Source organism: Pteropus medius, unplaced genomic scaffold, assembly GCF_902729225.1.
Source record: "Pteropus medius unplaced genomic scaffold, Ma_sr-lr_union100, whole genome shotgun sequence".
In the NCBI taxonomy this organism is placed as follows: domain Eukaryota; kingdom Metazoa; phylum Chordata; class Mammalia; order Chiroptera; family Pteropodidae; genus Pteropus; species Pteropus medius.
In genome coordinates this window covers 16611496-16623531 of record NW_024351730.1, presented here as the reverse complement: position 1 = coordinate 16623531, position 12036 = coordinate 16611496, and the positions used below count along the sequence as shown (strand labels likewise).

The 12036-nt window shown below is 28.8% G+C and overlaps 1 protein-coding gene across 1 annotated transcript in view; it reads left to right on the top strand.

Annotated features, from left to right (window-relative positions):
• The window catches only part of TECRL (trans-2,3-enoyl-CoA reductase like), a 92252-nt gene that overhangs the window by 64699 nt on the left and 15517 nt on the right, over positions 1–12036 (top strand). The window contains exons 5-8 of the mRNA XM_039844955.1: positions 3115–3230; positions 7527–7632; positions 8852–8924; positions 9665–9708. Coding sequence (XP_039700889.1) covers positions 3115–3230; positions 7527–7632; positions 8852–8924; positions 9665–9708 — 339 coding nt within the window. The remainder of the gene's footprint in view (positions 1–3114; positions 3231–7526; positions 7633–8851; positions 8925–9664; positions 9709–12036) is intronic.

Below are 12036 nucleotides of genomic sequence, written 5' to 3'. Positions count from 1 at the left end.
ATTTAGCACCCTGCAGATGGGTCCAGGCCATCTTAATTTAATCAATGATTGAAATTATTTCAGCTGAGTTTCATTATCTGTGAAGATCAATCTGTTTTGGCTTCATCTTCACTCCTAGGGTATAACTCTTTTGTGTCTTAACCCAAATTCCATGGGTTATATAGGTTATATCATCTTTGAAAGATACTAAGCAACAATTTTTGCCCTTGCTGTCTCAGGCACCCTCAGAAAATTTGGTGTTCTTATCAGGCTCTTATCAGGCTTCATATCCTAGGTTAAATCACTATTGTAAAGTTCCATTTAAAAAATCTTAACTTTGTAATTCTTCAATGACTCAGTAACTTTTTAAAGCCTGGAAAACAGGCTTTATGTTTTCTCACTGATTTCATTAAAATGGTTTGTTTGAATAATCTGGAATAGAATTCCCCATTATATGTTATTACTATAATGATTAAATTACACAAAGACAAAAATTTTTCCTCTACTATCATATTAGCTTCAACAGTCCTCATTGAGTACAAAGTGATATTACTATTGGGAAATGCTCTTATAATTTTATTTAGAAGATTAAAGTTGACACTACTTCATTTTTGTCAATAATTTTCAACAACTGTGAAAAGTGCAATTAATTTTATTCTCAACTGTCAGTTGTAATGTTAGAAAATAAGTAAAGACAATACCACTCTAATAATAGAATTAAAAAGTTTTTTTTTTTTTCAAGAGAGGGTGAAATTCATTAAGCACATTCTATATATATAGGGGTCCTAATCAATTTGCAACAATTGTAGTCACACGTTTTAATTTTTATTTTCTAAAACAGCTTATTGCCTTATTTTTTCAGTTTAGACATATTATCAAGTTGAAGATTCCAAAGAAGTTCCAAAAAATCCCCATTACCTAGCTTGCCTAGTAGAAGTAGTGATTTTTTTTTTTTTTTACATTTAAAGCAACACATTAATTTAATACAGATAACTTTCTATAAAGAGGTAAATAATTCGATATTGGAAATAAATTGGAATTTAAAAGTAGTATATATCTTCAAAGTAAAAATAAAGTATATCTGTTTATTTTTAGTATAGAATTGCTACTAAATTTTTGGAATAAAAAGTTGCTAGTCTTTGAAAATGTGTTTGATTTGCTTGAGCTTTTACCTGGTATAATTGCTTGTTATTTTGGTTTTAGTTTCAGTTTTACTCTTTCTTTTTTAGTAGAAAAAGAGCTATTCCTTTTCAGAAGGCTATCTTATTAATATTTATCTTTTTATTTATCCAAAACTATTTTATTATTATGTTTTAAGTTTTTAAAACATCTCTCTTCCTTTTTTCTATTTGTACTCAAATAGACTTTTTTTTTTTTTGAAAGATGCATTGTCTAAGTTGTTTCTTATCATTTTCTAGTGCTTTCGTGTCAGGATCTAGTCTTCATACTTGGATACAGTTCTAACCTCCATATTTCAGCATGAATGATATCTTTGATAAAATATTGGGCCTCCTAGAACATATTACTATAAACTAGCCAGGTTTCTCCATTTATTTTTAGGAGATGATGGAGATAAGATTATAGTTTAATTTCCTGCTATACAGAGAAACTTTCTACTTGTGATAGCACTATTATTAATATAATAAAGAGTGACATTTGGTCCATGTTAACTATGTTCACAGCATCATTTCTGATATATTACTGTAGAATTTACTTGAATTTGACTTAGCTAGATCAGATGGCATTGAAATAAATATTTTAAACTTTTTGTTATAATAAAACACTCTCCTCATTATTCTAGATTATTAACTAGACTCTATTAGCTGACACTTAAAAGTGGTAAACATTTTTCTTTATATCTGAATAATCAGGCATGTTGTAAGCTATAAATTAATATAGTTTTTCAGTAACAAGGAAGCTTTTATACTGAATTTATCATATGTTGCATTGTTTTTACCCTCACACACAAGTCTTTCTTGGTTCATGAATGATGAATATTGTTAAAAGGAAGACTTATAACTAAACATACCTACATGTAAATATCTATTTATGTGTGTATGTATACATATACATATGATTACATATATATGTATATGTATGAAATCATACATATATATCACATATTCTGACCATATAACTATACAAAATTTTCACCATAGATAACATAATTTCTAATCAACATGCACATCTGCATATTTGAGAAAACGTGCAGCTCAAAGTTACTTCCTTAGAAAATAATGAAAATTAGCAGACAAAGCAAAGTAGAAATGGCAGTTGAATTTATCATTGTCATGTCTGTATCCCTTCTCTTCTTGAATGCTCAGAGGTAAATTACTTTCCCTTCTCTGTCTGAAAATTCCAGAGATTAACTTTAACTTGATTTTAGCATAAAAACAAAATCAAATGATGGACAGTTACTGGATTCAAAAACTGTCAGAAACCTGATAGCTAAATAATCTCTTTTCAATCACATGATATTGTTTCCAATGATGTTTCCAGATTTCATGATTGTCTCTCTATAGATCAGATATTTCTCTCTACAAATATGGTTGCCCCTCAGCTCCAAAATTTGGAGGGCAATTCTTTTAATTACTCATTCAGACTTATTACAAGTAAAGTCTAAAATTTCCAAAAGAGAGAATTAAATTATTTTAATTCGAATCAGGGTCAAATCAATTGAGTTCAAGATGGCATTGCTATAAAAAGATTTTTAAAAAAACTAAAGACAGGCACTATAGCCCATGCCATTCAGGGACAGGGACAGGTCCCACAGAAGATGGAGTATGTATGTGGCTGAGGAGACCCAAAGAAATATATAAATATGTTTATAATACTTTGGTTAGTTAAGTAAAAACTCCATGTACCATTTATAAATAAATCATTAATTAGGTTTAATATTTATTTTTATTTTAAATTAACTATTTATAATTATCCTCTTTATCTCTTGGCTAGTTCTTCCAAGGATGGCTTCTTGTTATTTACATTGGTACCTAGCTAATTTGTTTTTTTTTAGGGAAGTACTCACTTGCCTATTTAACCAGTTCATGTAATAAGCTAAGTCTGTAGATCATAAGTCAACCTTAACAACATGTATAAAAATTTATTGTGTAATCTAAATCACTTTCTTATTTTCAGGTGTTTTTGGCTGAATACACAGGACCTCTGTTGATATATCTACTCTTTTACTTGAGAATCCCATATATATATGACATAAAAGAGAGCTCTAAAAGATTATGCCACCCAGTGGTACAGTAAGTAATACATACAGTACTTATAAATTAAGGAGGAGATGAACTAGTATATGCAGATATTATGTTAATAAAGATTGTTTGTAAAGTCAATTAAAGTGGATTCAATTTTATGGAAATATATTTTAGATAGCCATAAATAATATTTACACACTAACTTGCAAATTTATAAACAAGGGACTATTAAATATACCTTAAAGTTGAGGTAATTTAAGCTAATAATTACAATTAGCAAAAGAAATCTGGAAATTTAGAAATAGCAAAAGAAGCTTAAAATGATAAGATTGAGAGTCCCTGTATAGAGCTCAAACATAAACACTTCTCTAAAACCTCAGGCAACATTGCTTAAGAAAGAAATAATGACCTAAATAACAAACAAGAAAAAAAAAAAAAAGTTTTTACAAATTTCCTTTTGTAGGTCAAAATCAAAAATAAAATTTTATTTTGAAATAAGACAGAAAAAAGATTAGGACAGTTATAAAAGCAGAATATATACATATGGTAGTTAGCATATTGTCAAAATAATCAATCCCCCATCTCTCTCTTTCTCTCTGTCTCTCTCCCTGTCTCTCTATCTTTCTCTCTATCCCCCATCTTTTTCTCTCCATATCAAATTAAAAAGAAAGAATAATTATTTAAGATGTTACACTGAGATGTAGAATTAGCAATGTGAAAAAAAAAACACCTTATTAAATGACAAAATCAAGAAGCAAAATTTAAGTCTTAAGGATACTAAAAGACAGAATAATTTGTATCCTGACTTTGTCATCTCAGATCAAGCTGTCCCTTACCCTTAATATCTGTACTCCAGCGACATTAACGTCCTTTCTCACCCTTGTACCTACCACGCCTCCTTTCACACAAGGGCATTTCTACAGGTCATTCTTCTTCCCTATCCTCATTACCTCTCCCTTCTCTCTTATTCATATGTTAAATAAAAGCTAAAATTTCCTACTGACGGTAGCTATTCCTTCTACAACAAATACGCTACTAAAATGTCTTTCCTTTATACAATTTTTTACTTTAAATTATATATTTATATAATCATTTGTTTATGTCTTTTCCTTTATAGAGTTAAAATTGTATAATGAATATACTTTGAAGTTCAGTCTATCTTCTGCTTAACACATTACTTGATTTAAAGGAACGTTCAAAAATGTTTTGTATGATGAGATAGATGAATGAATCACATACATATTTATTTTACATTGGGTACTTTTAGAGTATAAAAGAGAAGAATCTGACCTTGATTGAAGTTCTGAGATGGTTTTTCTAAGAAAGTTGCATTTGAACGTTTTTTATTGTTTTTTTTTTTTTGAGAGATGAGTCATATTTTAACTAATAAATTTGAAGAATATTCATATGGAAGTCATTAGTAGTACAAAGCAATTGGTGCTTTGTAGTACCACAAAGAAATAATGCAGAGGCAGAGAGGCAAGGGGAGACGGGCTCTCAGGGATGACAGTTAGGTCAGTATAGTTAGTGCAGGGTGTTCAGGGCCTTTTGGATATTCACATTTGTCTTTTTCTTAAGTGAAGAGAATGCTCAATTCATTTAGAAAGAATATGGGGTGGAAAGTTCATAAGGAGAATGTAATCGTATTCAGTCTTTAGACCACATATATAACATATACCAGATATATAGCACAGCATGAAAAAATAACACTTTTTTCCTCTCTGTGGTATTCTCAAAGGAATTGACTGACAGTTACTATTCTGAAACACAAATACAGCATGTTTTGTAACATCTCAGTGATAGATGTATTTGTGCAACATAGTTTCAAAATAGGAACTATGTTAAGTTTATATGAAATCATTTCAGAGCAGATGCACACAAACACAAAAACTACTTCTGAAATTGTCTAGTACAGATTTATAAAATAATCACAAGGCTTCTACCGCAATCCATTTTCAGAACGAGTGATGTCATTTCTCAAGGTTAAAAAGATCGAATTTCAAATGCTATATGCACTTGCCACATACTCCAAAGGTAATTCTCCAAAAGAGCTTTGAGTCAAATCAATCAAAAGTATTTTTTTCTGCTAGGTTCAGATATATATGTGACTCAATTGTCACAAAACTATTTGGATTTCTTAGACCCCTCTATACACTAGGGCTAGAGTCAAATCTGCAGTATCTTTATCCTCAAGTGCAGTGAAAGGTGGTCCATAGCCTGGTGTAATACAGATATGTTCTTTATTCAACCAACAGTATTTAAGATAGAGGATACATAATCAAAATTATCATGGTCCCTCCCACCCAGAGAGATTGAGTGAACTAGCAACACCTGGGCTAAGATAAAGAAACCTTTCTTGCACTTGGCATTCACAGTTTGATTATCTGCCTTAATTAAAAGAGGCTACTTTAGATGGTTAGATATTTTATCCCTCTTTAGTTCACTTTCAGTTTATCTTTCATCTCTTACATTCTATCTCAATAAACTCTATTGTCCTCTATTTGTTGCCTTCCCTGAATCTCTCCCAACTCCTGGAATCCTTACACCATGCCCTCTGCAATTCAAAGTTCATCATTAGTAAAATCTCTTATACCTTCAACCTTTTATCAATATTGCCTTCATATACTTCTTCAACAGAAACTTGACACACTGCCTTCCTAGCGGTTCTGTGAAGTTGAGACTGTGTCTTCTTTCACCGCCCTCATATCTTGAAACTTGCTTAATAAGGATAATAAATTTTCAAATATTAAGATTGGAAAAACAATTGAACCCAAGCCTATTTATGGATGTCCAGTTAGTTAAGTATAGAAGAGAGAAAGAATTGTCTGGAGGGAAGTCAATCAAAATTAAATAAAATTAAAAATATTTTTAAATGAAATCAAACTTAGCAAGTTACTAATAATATTCAAAGTGTCATATAGACAAATACAAAGCCATAGCTGTATATGCTATTTTGGTCTCTATGTTCTCATAGTATAGTATAAAGTAAATAAGTGAACTAATTCAGAGTTATCATAGCTTAAACCAAATTTCTCATTTAAGGCTCTTCTACATTGCTGGGCATAACCTAATTTTTCTATTTTCATACAAAATGGATAATTTTATTACTCAGGTATTTTTAGAAATACTTCTACAAAAGAACCAACAAGTTTAAAAAAATACCAAATCCCTCATGAGTCTTTTGAACCCATAAGGCATCCTATATCAAGAACTTTGCTTTTTTTTTTTCTTACTCTCTAGGAAATTACCCACAGATATCCACATTGTTTGTTCTCTTGCATATTTCTATTGTTTGGGGGAAGGTTGTCTATTATTCGTAGATACACACATCACATAGAACATGTCTCTTCTATAATAGGTGCACAATTATATATTTATGAATTAACAAATAACGATAAATTCTCTGATGACTTAGCCAGATTGGTTTGTATTTATCTATCAGTTTGTTTTTCTTAAAGTCATTATTATTTATAGCAGAAAGAATTAAAATAAACTCCCAATGGAGACTCAATGTTTTATTTTATCAATGTTTATTGATTGGAGTATGCAGTCTTTGATCCACATTGATTTTCTTGAATAGCAGCTAATGTTTTTGAAATTTTACATTTTTATTTATAACAAAATAGGCACACATGTTGATGGAAAATATTTTTAAGTATAAAAATATACTTTTGTAAATCACATTTGACATTTATTTTTATAATAGTAGTTAACTAAATGACAAGGAGAGGCGGCAACTTAAAACAATAGCAACAAAAACAAACACAAAGCATCAACGAAAATATTAGAATATGTTAAATTGGCAAAAAAAAAATAAAACTAATGAAACAAAACACAAGTTGCACTGGCTTCACAGAAAATGAAATTCAAACTTTTAATTTATAGTACTTGCTAAAGGACAACCAGACAATGAAAAAGTTACTCTGAATATTATAAAATGTCAAATGTATTCTAAGTAGGTTTTGAAAATTTTTAAAACTTGTAAATTATCTACTTTAATTTAGAGACATTTTGATATGAGCACATTTGCAATTATTATATTCATATATATTCCTGGAGCAGGTGTGAGCATACAGTTTATGACTGACATTATAATATATTTCTGATGTCATCAGAAGTAAATTTATAGAGAGGCTATTGTGACAATCTTTTATTATTAAATAAATTTAGACAATTTATAGGATAAAAATATTAAAAGTAACACTTGTGTTTTGGTTACTGGAAATAATATTTCCTAATATAGGGTATCATAATAAACTAAAAAAGAAATGAAAATATCTTATGCATAAGGTAAGACAGATTTTTTGAAGGAAACTTAATGTTTATGTTTTATTTTCTTCCTAGCTTGGCTTGCTTCTGTCACTGTATACACTATATCCGATATCTTCTGGAAACCTTATTTGTTCACAAAGTTTCTGCAGGACATACACCTTTGAAAAATTTGATAAAGGTGGGGTTTGATACGTTTAGTAATTTTAATTATTATTGAGAAATTTTGCATTTGGGATCATCTGCAAAATAATTCCATCATGTTTATTTCCCTCAAGTCTAGTTTTTTTGTTATTGTTGTTCAACTATCAGCATATATTAAACATTCTGTTGTGACATACCATTTCTTGGGTGACATATTTCTTTGGAGTTGCCTTCAACCAATAACTCTACATAGACAGATTTACCAAGATCTAATGTTACAAGGTATATATACTCAGGCACCTTTTATTTAGGAAATACTTAGCATTGAATTCAGATTCTTTAAATGCCTTTTGAAAAAAAAAAAATCTCATCCATGAGCCCTCCTATAAATATACATCTGTGTGATTAAAATAATGATACCACACACCCATATTAATGATAGTTGTCAGTGTGTGACAGTATCTTTGCTCTTTGAAATGGCAAATGCAACAGTTATCAACCATCAAGAAAATAGAAAATTTTCTGAATTTAAATAACATGTCACAATTCAATTTTCCAATTCAAAGCAAAATTTATTTAAATTGTTTTCCCATTTAAAATTTATTTTCAATATCATGTCCTTATTAAAATTTTTCTATTTTTTGTAAATATCTATTTTTTAAAAATCTGAACAAGAAAGCCATTCTGTTGTTGTCATTATAATGAAATAGTGAACACTAGAACTGTTAGAAACCTCAGAAATCATTTAGACTACCTTCTCTTTTGACAGAAGGTGTTAAAATTTATCGTATAGTACAAGATCAGTATTATAGCCTAGGACTTCTAAAACCAGGCCATTGCCCTTTCTAATCAATCAACATGAATTACTAATGATTAAATAATTTATTCTTTTATCCATTTATTTTTGGGAAATGATTATTAATATATCTTATCTAATAAATAGTTTATTATTTTATTACTTCATTCTTATTTCTTACTTGATAGACAAACCATTCTTAAAAAGTATTTCTAAAATATACTGTTATACATGCCATATATTTTAAATATTTATTTATATTAATAAGGGTTGAGCAAAGGAATGCATTTCTTGAATGATATTAAACAAGTAGTTTTAAAATGCTAATATATTGGGTGAAGAAGCATTGAATTTATCTAGCTTAGAAAATTTATGCTACATTTTGCATGTCGAACTATGTGTGTGTGGTTTACAATTATGTGATATATATTACCTAACTTTTATTTTGTGTTATTTGTAGGGCTGTGCCTTTTATTGGGGATTCACTTCTTGGATTGCCTACTACATTAATCACCCAAGCTATACACCACCATGTATGTAGAATTTCTTCTTAACTAATCTCATATTAAGTTGCATGTATACCTACTAACATTAACTAGAAAAAAAGAAATGGTTAATACAGATGATGAACTTATCAAATAATTCTATATTTTAGTATTTTTGTATATTCCAACTTTTCTACTATGAGCAAGGTGACCTTAGGACGCTGTATTAAATTCCATTTTATCCATTACTCTTTATACGATTTGAGAATTTATGTAACCTATATTTTTGTTTATTTTGAGGTGAGAAGAATAATACTTGCTTCATATGTTTGTTTTTATATAAATATAAATATAAAATACTTAAAATATTGCCTATTACAAACCAGCACAAAAATAAAAAATATCATTAGTATTTTTCTTTTTAATGTTAAACATTAAAAAATCAGAGATATTATTGGATGCCATTATATGTTAAGCCATACTACTTAGGTGCTTTGAAAGTGCAAACAAGATTAAATCTGACTTCAAAGAGTTTAATAATACAAATTAAAAATAGATTCCATTTGTATTCTAAATATCATAGGTTTTTAAAAGTAAAGTATATGTGGAAAGCAAAAATATTTACATATTTTTAGATTGCAAAAGTATCATCCAAAAAGGCCAATTACATATGACATATTACTTTTGATTAGAAGATAGTGATATCCGATAAACCTTGCCTGAATTCTGTGTATAGTGTGACAATCCAAAATATGAGTATTCACATAACATCTTTTCCCCCTTTCTAGCATTTGGAAACAGGCAAGTCACAATATCTGCTATAAATTTTCTGGTATGTATTATTTGTAATGTTTGCTATTCATGCTCTAATTGTGGTATTGTTAAAAATGCAAAACAGATTTTATTTGAGGATTTGCCATCTATCTGTTTGCCATAATATCTGTTTTTACATTGATAATATACATAACGATATTAATTGAAGTAAATCAAATAACTTCCCATAATCGAGTCATAACTCTCTAAATCTTTTAACTAAAATTTTCTACTCAACTATGAAGAATGATCAGAATTATTTTAAATATAGTAAAATTAAAAAAATAAATTTTTTTCCAATTTTAAATTTATTTTCAATATCATGTGGTCTTTTCTATTTGGTCTTTATTTAGATGTTTTCATATTGATATCTGATTGTTTCATTCTTCTCCTCCTTATGATTTCATCTGCTATTACTTTTTTTGCAATTTGTTTATTATTATTTATTCTTGTGTAAGTATTTACACAGCTTCTATTTTATATAATACTCTTGATTTCTTCCCTTTTGTCAAATGTTGTATGGCTATGAACTCATGGCTCTAGAATAAAGGTTTTTTTTTTTTTTTTTTAAGTTGTAGCTTTTTAAACATTATATCATAATATTTTTCTTAAAAAATGAAAAAAGGCTACAAACGATATTCTACTAGTTTTCAATACACATTTTCTTCTAAAGACTTTTAAAAATTCTGCCTCCTTAAGATACTAATGCTTCTTTATGACACATGTCTTTATCAATCGATGCTATTTTATACATCTCCCATGGTGAAATTCATAATAACAATAATTAAAAAATTAGGTAAATAGTAAAATTTTATTACAGCTGCTGTTTTGCAAAGGCTGAGAAGCCAAATTACACAAATACTGATAAATAGCAGCATAGACTATGTCCAGTACAGATGTATTAAGTAAATGCGACAACTTTAATTCCACATTTCTGAGTATATAATATTGTCTGTTACAATCATAAACTTAAATTAAGACCAAAAAAAAACCTGTACTTTTAATTATAGATTGTATTGAGTATACGGGAAAACCTTATTTAATAGTAAAAATTTTGAATGTAATTGATTTCCATCACAAGTAGAAATTTGAAAATGAGACAGATGGACCAGTGTGACTCTTAAAATTGGAAATTGTGATCAATTAAAAACATCTGTTAACCCTGTAATTTCTTAATAATGATCAATGTAGATAAGACACAATTTTCATAAACAAAATATGATATTAAGGTATGTTTTAGGAATTGATTTTAATTCTAATACAAGATTATCATATCATTGTGAATGTAATTGTATAATGTAAAATTCAACTAGAAATGTCTAATTGCAAATGCTAGTTTTCTGCTAACAAAATGTTATGTTCACAAAATTTCCTGTTCTTCATTTATTGATTTATGTACTCTTAACATAAGAAAAAAAATGGTTTCTTTCATTTAAAATTGATTTTACTCAGCAATTACTGAAGGAAAAATAAATAAATAAAACAGAGGCTTAAGAGAATGGTAAAGACAGCGCTATGCCAAGAGCTATAAAGGCGTGAGGTTTTCATTCTAATCAGGGTGTGGGATGAAGAATGAGTCAAAGAGCTTCCCAGAGAATGTGCATATACAGTAGGCCTCAAAGAATGCACTGGTTTGTTCTCCCATAATGAAAATACCTTTATTTAATTTTTCCATTAGAAAAATAATATATAGAAATGCCAAGAAATATTAAATAATGCAAAATTCCATTCCTAGAGGAAATCATAGTTAACAATTCAGTCAGCATCTTTCATATACATATATATCTATCTACGTATATATAGTGTGGAAACCAAATTGTGTTGAAAGTCAGAAAGATTTTACACAAAAGAAGAGGTGATAAAATACTTCTCAGAATGCAGTGTAAACACAGCAAAACTCAAAAGATTTTTTACAAGGTATTATCACCTAACTTTCTAATACATTAGGTATGCATCATAAAGTGTCTTTTTTCTGCTTACAATATATTTTGTTTAGTGTATTAGGAAACTCAGAATAGCAATAGAAAGAAAACAGAGGAAACAGAAGAGAGAATTATAATTGTGTGTGTGTGTGTGTGTGTGTGTATAATTTCATATAAATGTGGACCATAAAATAAAACCAACTTTAGAAAACCTTGTTAAATGATAAAATATAGAGTATTAAATAACACAATTGCCCTTATGTTTTCTTATCACTTCTAAGTGATAGGTGCATTAAAAACACTTTGAGGAGGCAAATATGTTTGGAGTAATTTGGCACAATTTTGTTGTACAAAGGGCATTTAATCTAACCACCAGACTCAATGGGTCCGAGTTTCTCTAACTTGAATGAAGTGGTAACTAAATA